The 18,565-nt window shown below is 37.1% G+C and overlaps 1 protein-coding gene across 1 annotated transcript in view; it reads left to right on the forward strand.

Moving 5' to 3' along the window:
• SCYL2 (SCY1 like pseudokinase 2) overlaps positions 1-18,565 on the forward strand; it is a 56,998-nt gene that overhangs the window by 6,452 nt on the left and 31,981 nt on the right. The window contains exons 2-8 of the mRNA XM_049782806.1: positions 2,015-2,172; positions 8,487-8,631; positions 10,900-11,049; positions 13,832-14,053; positions 14,750-14,866; positions 15,440-15,565; positions 16,942-17,118. Of these exons, the coding sequence (XP_049638763.1) occupies positions 2,015-2,172; positions 8,487-8,631; positions 10,900-11,049; positions 13,832-14,053; positions 14,750-14,866; positions 15,440-15,565; positions 16,942-17,118 (1,095 nt within the window). The remainder of the gene's footprint in view (positions 1-2,014; positions 2,173-8,486; positions 8,632-10,899; positions 11,050-13,831; positions 14,054-14,749; positions 14,867-15,439; positions 15,566-16,941; positions 17,119-18,565) is intronic.

Raw genomic sequence — 18,565 nt, forward strand, 5'->3', positions numbered from 1 at the left:
TCAGGGGCTACTCCTAGCTTTGCTCAGGATGCCTTCCTGGCATGCTCAGGGGGCTATGTGGGATGCCGGTGACCGAACTCAGGTCTAGTGCCTACAAGGCAAGCACCCTACCTGCTGTTCTATTGCTCCAGCCCCTCATGTAAGCTTTTTAAAAGGCCTAAAACATCTTGAAGAAATGAACACTTTTAAATTAGAAGCATTTGTAAAATGTGTTATAGCAGAACACTTGGCAAAATAGGATCAGCACATGGATGGTGAGATAGTAACTTAAATTTCTAGGTCATTTTTTTTAGATCACCATTACAGCTCTTAGCCCATTTATCCTGAGTCTCACAATGATCACATAAGCTGATTATGTTTATTCATAATTGCTATTTAAAACCATCAATCAATTTAAAAGATTCTTTTGCTGAAGACATAATTGCTGCTTTACTTATTCTATATTTTTCACCCCCAGGTTATTTCTGTATAGAAAGTTTGGCATATTTGCTAAGAATTTAGCTTCTTAGAGTTTGACTGGGTTGTAATATTGACTCTTTATTTGACCAGTAGAGAATTTCACATTATATATTTATCTGTTCTCTGTCTTCCTCTGAAAGGTGAGAAGAAAGGTTAGCTCTTGGAAATTTGCCAGATAGTTCCTAAAATGTACACAGATTCAAACTGGATTGCTAAATGTCCCTTTATGTTATAACTTTTTAGAGAATTTGTGCTCTGAAGTCCTCTTATTTAACATCCAAGAGGAGCCTCCTACTTAAAATAATTTGTTTCAGAAATTAACAGTTTTGGAATTCTGAGTGACTGGTGATTAGGCTGCCAAGGTTTACTGGTGAGAGAAATAGTCATGTAACAAGTAATTAGAAGAGGGGCATAAAACCCCCAAACTACACAACAGTAATTAGAAGAGAACTGCAATAAAATGGGAAATACTGCTTTGCATATTGGTGGTTCAGTAGTTGAAAGTTTAATTAGGAGATTTGAAAGAATCTTTGAGAAATTCTGAAAGTTGTTCAAAATTTTTACTAGAATTTTGAAAAGTTGTTGATTTCTCTACTGGTTTTGCTTATAGCTCTATCAGTTTTCTTTACACTTAGCATAGAAAAGTAGCATTACTAATAATTGATTAGTGGTGACACCATTTGTTCATGATTGGATAAGTGAACAAAAACTTCCTTGGATAAAGAGAAAGTGAAAGGAAGAAAATGGTTGAGACTGTGGTTTTTAGAAGTTATGATTAGGACCCGGAGAGATAGCACAGCGGTGTTTGCCTTGCAAGCAGCCGATCCAGGACCAAAGGTGGTTGGTTCGAATCCCGGTGTCCCATATGGTCCCCCGTGCCTGCCAGGAGCTATTTCTGAGCAGACAGCCAGGAGTAACCCCTGAGCAACGCCGGGTGTGGCCCAAAAACCAAAAACCAAAAAAAAAAAAAAAGAAAAAAAAAGAAGTTATGATTAATATCAAAGAGGGGTGATGGAAAGTCGCTTACTAATATTATGGTAACTTCTCAGTTTATTGTCTATAAAGATAGAGATAGGGTAGAATGAAAGAATATGGGGTCTTATGGATGTTTCAGGAATCAAACATGGGTTGGTCGTGTGCAAGTCAAATGCCCTACCCGCTGTACTATTCCTCTGGCCCCAAACTTAATTATTTAATATTAGGAGAGTATTAATATTGCAAAAAATGTGTATTTTAGGAAAGTAATAATAGTACAAAAAATTTGTATGTGTATGTGTACCATACCTTGCTTTACTTGGGGCTTATCCTGTCTTTGTGTTCAAGGATCATTCCTGATAAGGTTCTGGAGACCATATGTGGTAGAAAGGATTGAACTAGGGTTAGCTGCATGAAAGGCAAGTACCTTTCCACTGTACTGTCTCTCCAGAACTAATATTGCTGAAAATTTTTTTTTTATAGAATTCTGTTTTTGGCTCTTTGTATTTCTAGGTCATGATAAATAGAATTTTATGAATTTTAAATATTCTTGATTTAAAAATGAAAATTATTCTTCTAGGAAGTGGCTGTTTTTGTCTTTGATAAAAAGCTGATAGACAAATACCAAAAATTTGAAAAGGATCAAATCATCGATTCTCTAAAGCGAGGAGTCCAGCAGTTAACTCGTCTACGACACCCTCGACTTCTTACTGTTCAGCATCCTTTGGAAGAATCTAGGTAAAAATTATTTTTCTTTGTTTGATCTTTGGGCCCACCTGGATGTTTTCAGGACTTAGTCCTGATTTTATGTTTAGAGAACCATCTTCAGTGACTAGGATTGACTCAATTGGCTGCATACAAGACAATATTCCTTTTCTATGTCTCTGGCCTTGGGTTTTAGAAAAACTTATAGAAAGAGACTTCCTGAACAAATAATTAAAATATGGCTTTATATTGGAAATATATCTATATAGATCACTGCCAGTGAAAAAATTTTACAAGCTATTGTAAATTATTTTCCTAAATTATATTTGCATATTCTAAATGTTTTTTTCTGAAATAATACTAATAATATGAAGACTTTTGCATTGCCAGGAGTCTTTGTTTCCTTACTCTAGTCATATGGAAAATACAGAAAAATAGACTTAGCTCCTGACTCCCAAGACAACAGTTTAAAGTTTAAAGTTAAGACAACAGTCTTAAACTGGCTAAAATTTCTTTCCCCCTTTTCATTGATTTATTTTATATGGGACTATTTTTATCCAGGTACTGCATAGATATGACACCTTGTATTTGTCAGCTCACAGTCCTCAGTTACCTTATCATTTTCTCAAAAATAAGTTTGGGAAATAGATTACTAAGAAGGATAAGAAAAGGAAAATGATCTTGTATGATCTTTAACTGGATCCTTTTGCCTGTGATACTGCAGTATTTATTACATACCCTAGTTTTATAAACCTTTCCCACATTTCTTAAACCCTTATTAACTCAGACCTTTTGTGTTAAATTTCTCTCCAAATTTAGATTTTATTTTTGGTTTTTGGGCCACACCTGGCAGTGCTCAGGGGTTACTCCTGGCTCTGCCTCAGAAATAGCTCCTAGTAGGCTTGGAGGACCATATAGGATGCTGGAGAATCAAACCCATGTTGGTCGTGTGCAAGGCAAATGCCCTATCTGCTGTGCTATTGCTCCAGCCCCTAAATTCAGAAGATCTTAATCTTTTGATGTTTTACCATTTGTGTTATGAATCCTAGACTTTAAGAATGGATGGGAGTACACATCTGGTGGAGAACACAGAACTATCACGGTTCTAGCTGTCTTCCTGGGCAAGAAAAATTTCTTTCTTTTTTTTTTTTTATTTTTGGGCTACACCCAGCGTTGCTCAGGGGTTACTCTTGCCTCTCTGCTCAGAAATCGCTCCTGGCAGACATGGGGGACCATATGGGATGCCGAGATTCGAACCACCGTCTGGGCTGGCCTGGGCTGGCCATTTGCAAGGCAAACGCCTTACCACTGTGCTATCTCTCCGGCCGAGGAAAATTTTATTTTATCTTCTATATTGGATTTCATTATAATTCTTACTTTGAAATCTTTAGTAACCCACTGTCACTATATATATTCCAAAGGCACTTTCTTTCAACTTGAAAGGAAAAAAGCTAATATTACTATCTAAAGAACTACTGAATGTGTTACATATCACTCCCATAACTCTCACTGTTATATAGAAGTGAAGATTGGAGATATTACTTAAATCACATAGTTTATAGGCAGATGGGAGATTTCATCCTGTCATCCTGATACCATGAGTCAAGAGTAATGTCTTTTTTTTTTTAATACATTCTTTATTTAAGAACCATGCTTATACACGTTTGTAGTTGGGTTTTTATATATATGTGTGTGTGTGTATGTGTGTGTGTGTGTGTGTGTGTGTGTGTGTGTATAAATAAAAGAACACCCCCCTTCACCAGTACAACATTCCCACCACCATTGCCCTCAATTTTTCTCCTCTCCCACTCCTTGCCTGCATTCAAGACAGGCATTCTATTTCACTCACTACCATTGTCATGGTAGTAGTCAGTGTATTTATTTGTCCAGCTGAACTCACCACTCTGTGGAAAGCTTTGTATTGTGGGCCAGACCTTCCAGCCCTCATCTCTATTATCTCTGTGTATTATTACAACAATGTTCTTTACTTTTCTTAAAATCCATAGATGAGAGAGACTATTCTGTGTCTATCTCTCTCCTGACGTATTTCACTCAGTATAATAGATTTTCATGTCCATGTATGTATAGGAAAATTTCATGACTTCATCTCTTCTGATGGCTGCATAGTATTCTATTGTGTATATGTACCACAGTTTCTTTAGCCATTCATCTGTAGAAGGGCATCTGAATTGTTTCCAGAGTCTGGTTATTATAAATAGAGCTGCGATGAATAGGTATGCAGAAGGCATTTTTGTGTTGTGCTTTTGTGTTCCTAGGGTATATCCCTAGGAGTGGTATTGATGGATCATATGGGAGTTCAATTTCCAGTCTTTTGGGGAATCTCAATATTGTTTTCCATAGAGGCTGAGCAAGACTGCATTCCCCCCAGCAATAATGAGAGTTTTTTTCTCCCCACATGCCGACCAGCACTGATTGTTCTTATTCTTTGTGATATTTGCCAGTTTGTGTGGCGTGAGATGGTACCTCATTGTTTTGATTTGCATCTCCCTGATGATTAGTATGTGGAACATTTTTTCATGTGTCTTTTGGCCATTTGTATTTCTTCTTTGAGAAATTTTTCATTTCTTCTCCCCATTTTTTTGATGGGGCTAGATGTTATTTTCTTGTTAAATTCTTTCAATACTTTGTATATCTTAGATATTAGCCCTTTATCTAACGGATATTGGGTGAATAGTTTCTTCCATTTCTGTGGGTGGCCTTTGTATCCTCGTTACTATTTCCTTTGAGGTGCAGAAGCTTCTTAGCTTAATATGGTCTCATATGTTTATTTCTGCTTCCACTTGTTTGGAGAGTGCTGTTTCCTCATTGAAGCTGCCTTTAGTCTCAATGTCATGGAGTGCTTTACCTCTGTGTTCTTCTATATACCTTATAGTTCTGAGACTGGTCTTTAATTCATTTGAATTTGACCTTTGTGCATGGTTTTAGATAGAGGTCTGACTTTGCTTTTTTACATGTGGCTGACCAGTTGTCCCAGAACTACTTGTTGAAGAGCCTTTACTTGCTCCATTTTGCATTTCTTGCCCCTTTATCAAAGATTCATTGGTTGTATGTCTGGGAAACACAGAGTAATGTATTTTCTGAATTTTCTTCACCTGCCATATTTTGGCTACTCAGAAACAGGTTTACATAACCTTTATAGAAAAAACCTAGACGAATCTATTTGTGTATTATATAATACTCCAGTATCGTAATTCTCTTTACTGAAGTAGAGTTAATTTTGTTTCTATACTTGGTTTGAGTTTTCCTATAGCTTTATGCTATTTCTTCTAGAGCAGGGGTCTCAAACTCGCGGCCTGTGGGCTGTTTGCGGCCCTCCCTACAACATTTTGTGGCCCTGCCCTAGAAGAATCTTTTTTATTTTGTTTTGTTTTAGTTGTTTGGGTCACACCCCCCAATGTTCAAGGTTTACTACTGACTTTGCACTCAAGGATCTCTCTGACTTTGCCTCCTGCGGCCCCCAGGTAAATTGAGTTTGAGACCCCTGTTCTAGAGTATTTTTTGTCAGTGTTTATAGTGCCACCTATATCACAATTTTGCCATCTTGGTGCTTTTGTATTAGTATATTCCATATTTGCATGCTTAGTCTCTTGAGATGAGTAGACCAAATATATTACTTTTTTCTGTCCTTGAGTATTTTTTGGTTATTATTATAGATTTGGATAATATCAACTATGGAAAGACATTTAGAAGAACATACGTTTTCATTGTTAGATAATAAATAATTGAAGTATCACTAATGGAGATAGCACTCTAAGGGAAAAAGTACTAATTTTTAGTGAATAATAAGACACACAAGACATTGAAATCATCCTGTGTTAGAAATAGCACATAGAGGCTGGAGAAATAGCATGAAGGTAAAGCGTTTGCCTTGCATGCAGAAGGTCAGTGGTTTGAATCCCGGCATCCTATATGGTCGGCCAAGCTTGCCAGTAGCAATTTCTGAGCGTAGAGCCAGGAATAACCCCTGAGAGCTACTGGGTGTGACCCAGCCCCCCCCAAAAAAAGAAAAGAAATATCACATAAAAATCTCAAAACTTAAAATATAAAGGGGAAAGTTCTTACATGGCAGGAGAAAATTTGCATCATGTTGTGAAAGTCAGAGGGAAGAGCCCAATAATTCTGAGGAAGACTAAATAAAAAGAAAATTGAACCCCACCAAGTGGGGTGAAGAGTTGAACATACACATCCTAAAAAAGAATATAGACAGATGGCCATTAGGTATTTTTAAAAAAATGTCCTTCATTGTTTATTGTTAAGAAAGTGCATATCAGTCCAGCATTGACATATCATCTTACAACAGTTGGTACACATCAGGAATAAATAGAAACAACCGTTGATCCTAGGTACATGAGGAAAATAGAATCTTCATTCCTCATCCACTGTAGGTGGATATGTTGTCTGGCTTAGCTTCTATTTAGAACAGTATGGAGACCTCGCAAAAAATTAAGAATTGAGCATCCTCTTGATCCAGCAATTCCACTTCTTGGTATCTGCCCTCAGGGTTTAAAAACACTTTTAAAAAAGACATTTGATGTTTGCCTTGCAAGCAGCAGATCCAGGACCAAAGGTGGTTGGTTCGAGTCCCGGTGTCCCATATGGTCCCCCGTACCTGCCAGGAGCTATTTCTGAGCAGATAGCCAGGAGTAACCCCTGAGCAATGCCGGGTGTGACCCAAAAAAACCAAAAAAAAAAAAAAAAAAAAAAAGACATTTGTTTGGGGTGGAGAGATAGCATGGAGGTAGGGCGTTTGCCTTTCATGCAGAAGGACGGCATCCCATATGCCCCCCACCCCCATGTCTGCCAGGGGCGATTTCGAAGCTCAGAGCCCAAAGTAACCCCTGAGCAAAGCCGGGTGTGACCCAAAAACAACAACAAAAAAAACATTTGTGCTCCTATGTTCATTGAAGCATTAGAGCCAAGATCTGAAAATACTCGTGTCAGAAAACATGCTGTGTATAAACTTTGGCATATGTACACTGTGGAATACTGTGGAATACTACTCAGGTTTAAGAAAAGATGTAATGTAGTTTGCTGATATTTGGATGGAACTATAGGGTATCATGTACAGTGGAATCAGTAGAATGAGAACAAATACAAAATAATTTCTCTCATATTGGAATATACTGAAACACAATAAGGGAATAACAAATAGCCAATTTCTTTTTTTTTTTTTTTTTGGTTTTTGGGCCACACCCGGTAACGCTCAGGGGTTACTCCTGGCTATGCGCTCAGAAGTTGCCCCTGGCTTGGGGGACCATATGGGACACCGGGGGATCGAACCGAGGTCCGTCCAAGGCTAGCGCAGGCAAGGCAGGCACCTTACCTTTAGCGCCACCGCCCGGCCCCGAACAAATAGCCAATTTCTACAGACTCCTTACAGAAATGATACTGACAAGTAGGCTATTCATGAGTGAGTGGGAGGGAACTATGAGGCATAGGTAGAGGGACAATAACCTATTCTTTTGAGGTTAAATTGTTTTGTTGGTTTGGTGTTGAAGCATTGTATGTATAAAACTTGTGTCATTAGGGCCCGGAGAGATAGCACAGCGGTGCTTGCCTTGCAAGCAGCCGATCCAGAACCTAAGGTGGTTGGTTCAAATCCCGGTGTCCCATATGGTCCCCCGTGCCTGCCAGGAGCTATTTCTGAGCAGACAGCCAGGAGTAACCCCTGAGCACCGCCGGGTGTGGCCCAAAAACCAAAAAAAAAAAAAAAAAAAAAACAAAAAAAAACTTGTGTCATTAATAAATCATGTATAAAACTTGTGTCATTAATAAATCATGGTGCCTCAAATTGGAAAAAGGAAACTGTTAGAAGACCAAATATTACTGGGAGTGATTCCTGAGCACTGAATTAGGAGTAACCTCAAAGCACCACCATTCATAGTCCAAAATAACAACAAAAAGACCTGCATCCCAAACAAAGAAAAAGTATCATATCACATACTTTAACAGACTGAGTGATTTATCCAGTATAATCATGTACAGAGTTTCCTAACTGCTCTGTGGTGTTAAATATATTAGTGCTGAGAACAACAATTCAGAATCAAAATATTCTAACTTTGGAAGAGATAGCACATTGCTTTGGGCATTTACCTTGCATGTACCTGACCCAGGTTCAATCCCTGGCATCCCAAGGAGCAAGGAGTAATTTCTGATCGCAGAGCCAGGAGTAACCCCTGAGCAGCACCAGGTGTGGCCCCCAAACCAAAACATAAAATATTATACCTTTTGTATGATAAATTAGTAGGACAGCTAATATTTTATGTATATTTTACTTTGACACTCTTGGAAAAAATGGTTGTAAATAACTTTCTTTTTTAAAACAGGGATTGCTTGGCATTTTGCACAGAACCAGTTTTTGCCAGTTTAGCCAATGTACTTGGTAATTGTGAAAACCTACCTTCCCCTGTGTCTCCAGAAATTAAGGACTATAAACTTTATGATGTAGAAACCAAATATGGGTTGCTTCAGGTAAGTTTATTTACTTACATGAAAAGATTTTTTCTCTTCAAATTATTTTCAGCTCATATATATTCTATTTGCAGAGCCAGTAATTAAATTCAATATCTCCCACACCTATACCTGATCTACATCCCTGATCCTGTTCTTGACTCTTTCAAACTTAACCATATATACCACAATTATTAATTCTTGAAGATTCTTGTAGTATTTTTTTGTTTTTTTCTTCCTTCCCCCCTCCTCCCCCTTTTTTGGTTTTTAGTCCATACCCTGAGGCGCTCAGGGGTTACTCCTGGCTATCTGCTCAGAAATAGCTCCCGGCAGGCACGGGGTTCATGTGGGACACCGGATTCGAACCAACCACCTTAGGTCCTGGGTTGGCTGCTTACAAGGCAAACGCCACTGTGCTATCTCTCTGGCCCTTCCCTTTGTTTTCTTAAACTGATATTTATAGTCTCTAGAAGGACTCCTCCCGTTTTTTGCTTGTTTGTCCCTCCACCCCCCCTTTTTTTCTTTTCTTCAAACAGAACCACATAACTTGAACCATCTTGTTCTGCCTCACAAATTGAGGGGGAAATAATGGAGGGCACCAAGACCAAACAGTCATATGAACATTGAGTAGGAATAAAAAATGATCAGCCTTGAACACCAAATCCAAAGCCAGCTACACCAGAATCGATACCCAATCTACAACAGGCTAGGCACAGAGGCCACCATTTATCCTAGCAGTCCAGGGGCAAAGGAGGGGCGATAATGGATGCATGCTGGGAACAGGGGTGGAGGGAGGACAACATTAGTGGTAGGAATGCCCCTGATTCAATGTCACAATGTACCTGAAATACTATTGTGAATGATTTGTAATTCACTTTGGTCAAAATAAAAATTATTAATAATAAAAATATGTATATCTTTATTACATTTTTAAGACATATGTCCACTTCTTCTGATTTTTCTTTTCTTTCTGAAAAGTTTTATTTTGTAGGGTTAATTTGTACCCATAAAACCCATAGAGTTTTATCCTGTTGGGAATAGAGAATTCTTTTTTTGTTTGATTCTTAGTTCACACCTGGTTGCTTTCAGGGGTTACTCCTAGCTCTGTGCTCAGAATTCACTCCTGGTAGGCTAAGGGGACCAGGTGGGATGTCAGGGATCAAACCTAGGTCAGTTGGCAGGCAAGGCAAACTCCCCTACACTGTGTGCTAGCTCCCAGGAGAGTTCAATTTATCACTTTTAATAGCTTTATTTATTTTGTTTGTTTGTTTGTTTTTTGGGGGGCATGTCTGACAGCTCTCAGGCCTAATTTCTGGTTCTGTGCTCAGAAATTACTTCTGGCTGATTTGGGGGACCATTAGGGATGCCAGGAATCGCACCTGGGTTGGCTGTGTGCAAGGCAAACACCCTCCCCACTGAGCTGTCATCCAGTCCCACTTTATTATTTATTTATTTATTCATTTATTTATTTATTTATTTTGGGCCACAACCAGTGACGCGGGGGGGGAGGGGCTACTCCTGGCTATGCACTCAGAAATCGCTCCTGGCTTGGTGGACCATATTGAATGCCAGGGAATCGAACCATGGTCTGTCCTAGGCTAGCACGGGCAAGACAGCCTTACCACTTGAGCCACCACTCCGGCCCCCAGTCCCACTTTTAATAACTTTAATGCATAATTGGTGTATAGTAAATTACTCAAACTCAAAATCTTTAGTTTTTATGCATATACCTGTGTAATATATATCCCAAAACTTCCTCATACCCCTTATAATCTATTCTCCTTGCTCACTTATTCTCAAAAGCACTGATCTGCTTTCTATCATTATGAATCAGTTTATATTTTCTAAGATTTTATAAATAGAATTTTGCAGTAAGTACTGTATAGATTGATTTCTTTTATGTGGATTACATGTTTATTAAAAAAAAGTAGAATTAGAATCAGTATTAATGAACCATTGATGCTTGGGCCCTCCAAGATTACCTTGGTTTTCCTGGTCCAGGCGAGCATTTTGGCAGATCTCTACATTTTTTCTTCAACCCAAGAAAGTTTGTCATTATAGTCTATTTAATGTAAAAAATGTCTGGTTTGACATATTCTAGCAGCCCTAGGGGTGAGGGAAGAGGATATGGGTGGTAGGACAAAAAGGGAGGAGTAGGGAAGACAAACCGGTGATGGGAATCCCCTTTGATCTTATGTAAATATGTAACTAAGATATTATTGTCAACAATATGTAAGCCACTATGATCAAAATAAAAATTATGTTAAAAAATGTCTGGTTTGTTTACAGGTTTCTGAAGGATTATCATTTTTGCATAGTAGTGTGAAAATGGTTCATGGAAATATTACACCTGAAAATATTATCCTGAATAAAAGTGGAGCTTGGAAAATAATGGGCTTTGATTTTTGTGTTTCATCAGCCAATCCTTCTGAACAAGAGGTAATGAAGATTTTAGATTTTAACTTGTTTTATTTATTTATTTATTTATTTATTTATTTTAATTAATTTTAGACAGGAAATTTCTAGATGCTCTGGAGAGGACTATTGAATTTATAAGACAGCCTCTATAGAGCATGCTTATTTGGTACTAGGTGTATTAAAATATGTAACAGTGTAGAATATTTCTAATGCTATTTGAACCTAAGAGTATTTAGTTTATTTATTCTATAATAGTTAATATTACTAAAGGAAATAATTCTAGATTATTTGAGAATTTAGGTTCAATAGTTCTTTTTCTTCCCACACAATAGAATATTCTAACATGTTATTAATCTTTAATAGTGTTTTCCAACTTATTGGACCACATAATATTCTATAGGGAGCATGATAACAAAAGAGTGATAATAAAGTATTGATTCATTTATTACTATTTAATCCTTCAATTCAGTTAAGAATTAAGAATAATACAGAGGGCCGAAATGGTGCTGCAGTGATAGGGTGTTTGCCTTGCACGTGGCTGACCCAGGATGGACCATGGTTCAGTCCCTGGCATATCCCATATAGTTCCCGAGCCAGGAGTGATTTCTAGCGCAGAGCCAGGAGTAGCCCCTGAGTGTCACCGGGTGTGCCCGCCCTCCCAGAAGAATAATACAGAAGAGTAAATAAGTTAACTTGTAGTCTAGTGTAGGTCAGTGGTAAATGGTAGAGTTTGAACTTGAACCTAACTTTTTTTATTTAAAACACCAGTTTTATTTTCTTTTCCTATAAAATAATTCAAATAGATAGAACATTTGCAGCCCCAATAAATTTTAAATTATACATTTAAGATTTAACCAACTTAGTAAAACTACTTTGAGGACAACTGCTCTATAGATTTTAACTACATCACAATTTCTTTTTTTTTTTTTTTTTTGGTTTTTGGGCCACACCCGGTAACGCTCAGGGGTTACTCCTGGCTATGCGCTCAGAAGTTGCTCCTGGCTTGGGGGACCATATGGGACGCCGGGGGATCGAACTGTGGTCCGTCCAAGGCTAGCGCAGGCAAGGCAGGCACCTTACCTCTTGCGCCACCGCCCGGCCCCCTACATCACAATTTCTATGCCTAGTCTTCTATTTTCTTTCACAAATAAACTCGACACAATTTTATTTTGTATTTTGTTTACTGCTCTTTGGGCAAGCTCTATTGCTTTTCCAGCAGGCTGTGTGCTTTTTGACCGCAAAACATCCTAGTTGGCAATGTTTTGAGTCTTCCTATTGCAGAGCCCAGGGAGCTCTAGAGCCATTTCCCTAGCTTCCAAACATCCTGTATTTGTTGTTCTGTAGAAAAGGTATGGCTACTTTTGCATCCTCAGATATTATATGATCTTGCATTTTGTCTAGGGAGGAGTGTTGGACTGTACTCAGTCTTCAAGTTGTACTCCTAGCTCTCTGCTCAGGGTTAATCCTGGTGGACCCCAGGGATCATATGGATGTCAAGGATTGAACCTCAGTTGATCATGTGCAAAGCAAAAGCCCTACCTGTGGTACTGTTGCTTTGGCTCCTGATCTTGCTTGTTTTTTTTGCCATACGCCCAATATTCAGGACTTACTCTTGGGTCTTTGCTCAAGGATTACTCCTGGCAGGGCTTGGGTAACCATATTGGATGCCAGGGATTGAGCCCAGACTGGCTGTGTACAAGGCTTTACTCTTTTTACTATTTCTCTGGTTCCACAATATACCTTCTTAGACATGGAAAAAACATATTATATTATATATTAGGTTTTTAAATTCTATGTCCTTGTTAAAAGGAGCCAGGTCTTAAGAATTCAAATCAATTTGAATCAAGTAATATTTTTTAGGAAAGTAAAAGAATTGTTAGTTGAATAAATACAGTGGAACAGGCACTGGAGTAGGTCCGTTTTCTATGCATATGTTTAATTTTACAACAGCCTTAGAGTTTCAGTAACTGATTAATGAGATAACATCTGGTTAGTGAAAGAACAATATATCAAATAGCAATATATTTGATTTCATATAATTTGAAGCCTGTTTATTGTAAGACATATGCCAGACATTTTTTAATTTATAGTATTTTTTTGGTGGGAACATGCAGTTTCAGGGTTGTCATTTAGGGCTCTGTATATGCAAAGATAGTACCTTTGATATTGCATTATTTCCCTGTTTCACTATTTCCTCTCTCTCTATATAGAGTATAATAAAAATTTGTCTTCTGGGAGACATATTGAAGAATCTCAAAATGACAATTGCCAGAGCAGTTGTATTGTGGACTGGGCACTTGTCTTACACATAACTGATCTGAGTTCAATCCCTGGCATCTTTATCATCCCCTTGCACTATCAAGAATAATTTCTGAGTGTAGAAACACAAGTAACCCCTGGACATTGCTAGCTGTGGTCCAAAAACAAAACTTAAAGGTATAAGATAAAAAAGAAAGGGGCTGGAGAGATAGAATGGAGGCAAGGCATTTGCCTTGCATACAGAAGGATGTGGGTTTGAATCCCAGCATCCCATATGGTCCCCAGAGCCTGCCAGGTGCAATTTCTGAGCATAGAGCCAGGAGTAACCCCTGAGCACTGCAGGTGTGACCCAAAAACTGGAAAAAAAAAAAAAGGAAAGAAAAAGCTCTTATTCTCATGCACTTTCCATATTTGGGAGTTTGAAAATTGAAGATGGTGGTCACATTTTTACTTACATTGCTATGAGTTTTAACACTAGACTATTACTATATAGTTTGCTCAAATGGAGATATTTATATGTAGATATCTTATTTCTGTTTTACAGCCTAAGTTTCCTTGTAAAGAATGGGACCCAAATTTACCATCATTGTGTCTTCCAAATCCTGAATATCTGGCTCCTGAATACATTCTTTCTGTGAGCTGTGAAACGGCGAGTGATATGTACTCTTTAGGAACTGTCATATATGCTGTATTTAACAAAGGGAAACCTATATTTGAAGTCAACAAGCAAGATATATATAAGAGCTTCAGTAGGCAATTGGATCAGGTATTTGAATATAGTCTTTGCATTAAACAAAATGTTTCATTGATAATTTTCTAAGTGTGTATGAGATAGTCTCTAAATACTCATTTGATAAAGTCAGCTTATGGGATGCATTCTGGGAACAGGGGTGGAGGGAGGACACACTGGTGATTGGAATGCCCCTGATTCAATGCCTGTATGCACCTAAAATATTACTGTGAAAGATTTGTAATCCACTTTGGTCAAAATAAAAATGATTAAAAAAAAAAAGATAAAGTCAGCCTAATAAAATCAGTTCTATAATGACTAATTTGACTGCAGTTTGAATCATGGCACTTTTTTTTAAACTCAAGTGACTGTTTGAAATATGTTTTATCTACTGAGTTTTTTGTATATTAAACAATTTTAAGTATTAAAGATAATTATCAAGGAATAGTATATAGTAAACTGATCATTCTAAAAATATTAAGTAGGTGCTGGAGTGATAGCACAGTGGGTAGAGCATTTGTCTTGCACACGGCCAATCTGGGTTTGTTCCCCGGCATCCCATATGATTCCCCCAAGCCTGCCAGGAGCGATTTCTGAGCACCACTGGGTGTGGCCCCAAAATAAAATAATATATATATATAAAGTAATTTTTAAAGATTTCTTAGATTATGACAAAATAAATGTACATCTTTGAAAACATTTTTATTTTTAACTTATTACTCTTTTAAATAGTTGAGTCGTTTAGGATCTAGTTCTCTTACAAGTATCCCTGAGGAAGTTCAGGAACATGTGAAACTACTATTGAATGTAACTACAACTGTAAGACCAGATGCAGATCAAATGACAAAGGTGAGTACACACGGGTTCCTGTCTCACATAGGGCATAGAAACTAATAAAAAAAAGATTGAAAGATTCAATATACAAAATACTTCTTTTCATCTTAAGTAGTAAATCATATGTAGTTATTATATAAAATTAAGATTTTATTAAAAAAAATCCTAATAGTCATAGTTGATATAACTTTTGAACTCTCTGAGTTTATCCATCCATCATTTACTCATATGAGCATGGGTTTTAATAGATATACTGTACACTCAACATATTTAATCATTTAGTGTTTTACTGAACAATTTTAAACAAAAATTAAGTTGAGCCAATAAATACTGATTCTTAAAATGTCAGCTTGAGAATAAAAACAATTTATTGTTTTTCTAATATTTTTTCTTTTTCTGACCTTCACAAATGGAATTTTTATTTAGTGGTCTTTAGTATTTTGTTTAATGTTTTTAAATTTTTTAATTATATTTGGTAAGTATTTTAAACTTAATATATAATTTTGTTTAATGTTTTTAAATTGTTTAATTATATTTGGTAAGTATTTTAAACTTAATATATACTATAATGTATCTTCCTATTTTTAGATTCCCTTCTTTGATGATGTTGGTGCAGTAACACTTCAGTATTTTGATACCTTATTCCAAAGAGATAATCTTCAGAAATCACAATTTTTCAAAGGACTGCCAAAGGTTCTACCAAAACTACCCAAGGTCTGTTCATTGATAATCAGGTTCTTATTATAATCCTAATATAAATTTAAAATTTTCTTTGATTTATTATAATAGTTTTCCAAAGGATTAAGTGTAACTTTTGACTTGGGAAATAAATGACTATAAAAGGCTGCCGACTGATTACAGAAGTTTTGTATGGTCCAGAGAAAGTTAGGTAGGATTTGAAAATTTTGAAGAGTGCAGAAAAGCACTTGGACATACTCATGTTGAAACATTCCATAACTTGCCATTGTGTACATGGCCTTACTTACAGTGATGAGGATACTCCTGCATTACTGCTGCCCTCTACAGTTCCTTATACTCTGCTTCTCTGGTTTATTAAACTATGAGTAAATATAGTCTAAAAGTATTGGTGAATGCTAATACAACTACTGACTGAAAAACTTGTAATTTCTTTTTTTTTTTTTATTTGTTTTTGGGCCACACACGGTGATGCTCAGGGGTTACTTCTGGCTATTTGCTCAGAAATTGTCCTGGCTTGGTGGACCATATGGGATGCTGGGGATTGAACTGCGGTCCTTCCTAAGTCAGCACATGCAAGGCAAATGCCCTACTGTTGTGCCACTGCTCTGGCCCCGAAAACTAGTAATTTCTTGTTGCAAAAATACCCCAGTTTTTAATCTATCAGATATTTGTTTATGATCAGTTATTTGTCTCTAGACACTAGATGCTATAGAGAATAAAGGGAAACATTGTCCTTGCTTTCCAGACCATTTCTCACAAAGTGTAGGGAGAGTTAATCTAATACATGTGAACAATATGGAAGTGCATAATCACCTCTATCTACTTCTAAGGTTTTTTGTTTTTTTCTTTTTTCCTCACCCATCTGTGCTCAAGACTTATTTCTGACTATGCTTGGGGCTCACTCCAGGCAGAGTTTGGAGAACCATATGAGGTCTTGGGGATCATACCTGGGGTTTGGCTGTGTACAAGGCAAGCACCTACATGTTGTACTATGTATGGTCCCTATGTGACGATGTAAGGTTATGTGTTATGAATCATCGCTAATGAAGGAACTAAGAAGAGAAACATATTAGTGAAGATGAGTTAGGGAAGATTTCTTAAGGGTTGGGAATCTTATATCTCCTCTTATTTGCTGTTTTTCTATTACACCTTTTGTTCTTTATTATCAGTAATACTACACATTAGTCTTAAATGTGTTCCAGTTTCAGCTATAAATTGTATGGCCTGCTTATGTAAAGAGATTGAACATTTTATGTTTGCTTTTGCTATTGTTTAAACCAGATCTATAGACCTCGGAGGTTGAAGATTTAAACTGTTATGTTAAAATGTTAAATGTTAAATTTTTAAGCCAGAAATAAATTGTAGTTTTATGAACATTTTTTGCCTTTCAGCGTGTCATTGTACAGAGAATTTTGCCTTGTTTGACTTCAGAATTTGTAAATCCTGATATGGTACCTTTTGTTTTGCCCAATGTTCTATTGATTGCTGAAGAATGTACCAAAGAAGAATATATCAAATTAATTCTACCTGAACTTGGTCCTGTCTTTAAACAACAGGAACCAATCCAGGTATGCATGAATGTATGTGTGTGTACATATGTCTCTGTGTATATATATTGTATAAACATATATATGATATTACTTTTATTAAGTTATTTTAGTCATTGAATACTATCTTTGAAAATTAAAGGAAGAATATGCTGATCTTTCTGTTTTTCTGTTTGTTTTCGGGGAGGCTGCTCCCAGTGGTGCTCAGAGGATCTTATTATGCTACGGACAACTCTTCCCTGCCTCATGAGTAGTAGAAGTACTCCAGCCTTACAAGTCTCTGAATTTGCTGGTTTTTTTAAAAAAATTTTAGTAAAGGAGAAAAGGTTTTTTATTGGAAGGTATTTTGGATGTTTAAATAAAAATGGGTTGTTTTAGGGCCCGGAGAGATAGCACAGTGGCGTTTGCCTTGCAAGCAGCCGATCCAGGACCAAAGGTGGTTGGTTCGAATCCCGGTGTCCCATATGGTCCCCCGTGCCTGCCAGGAGCTATTTCTGAGCAGACAGCCAGGAGTAACCCCTGAGCACCGCCGGGTGTGGCCCAAAAACCAAAAAAAAAAAAAAAAAAAAAAAGGGTTGTTTTTTTTGGGGGGAGGGACACCTGTTGATGCTTAGGAGTTATTCCTGTTCTCTTCTCAGGGATTATTTATGTAGATTCAAGACCATGAGGTATCCCTGGGATTGAATCTGGGTCAGCTGCATGTAAGGCCAGTGCCTTCCACTGTACTATGTTAAATGGAACATTTTAAAAAATTGAATTTATCAAGTAAATGTTTATAGCTTTTTATTGGTTTATAGTGCAGAAAGTCTTAGACTTCTTATACTATTCCTATTGACCATATTGAAAGTTAGAGATTTGGAAAAGTGTTTTTTTCTCTCACTTTTTTTGGGATTGTCCTGGGGCCTCACCTCAAGGTGTTCAAGGCTTACTTCTCGATATAGTTTTCATGGATCACTCCTGACTGGCTCAGGGGATCATATAAGATTATGGGGAACAATGCAAAGTTGTTCACCTGCAAGGCAAGTGCTCCACTATTAAGGCAATACTGTAACATTTCCCCAATACCTCTTGTATTTCTGGTTATTTTCATTTGCTTATTTTTGTTGATGTCAGGGATCTAGGGCTCATACATGAAAGCATGCTTTCTGTCAGTGAGCTTCATCCCAATTCTCTGTTTTTTCTTTATTTTAATGATTAGGGTCTTCAAATTTCATTAATGGTAGTTGTTTCTTTTCACTAATAAATACATCAGAAGCGGGAACATTAAGCTTATAGCACTGTGGAAATAATGTGGGATGTTGTAGTTTCAAAAATAATTAGGTTGTGTTGTAGTAGACAATTACAATGTTTATAGTCATATTTATAGTATTCTAGGATTTTAGAGCAGTAGTGTATCCTGTGCAAGGATTGGATGTGGTCTACTTTATCTTTTTAAGACAGACTTGGAATCTAAGAGCTTCTATTTCAT

The sequence above is a fragment of the Suncus etruscus genome, chromosome 11 (assembly GCF_024139225.1).
Source record: "Suncus etruscus isolate mSunEtr1 chromosome 11, mSunEtr1.pri.cur, whole genome shotgun sequence".
In the NCBI taxonomy this organism is placed as follows: domain Eukaryota; kingdom Metazoa; phylum Chordata; class Mammalia; order Eulipotyphla; family Soricidae; genus Suncus; species Suncus etruscus.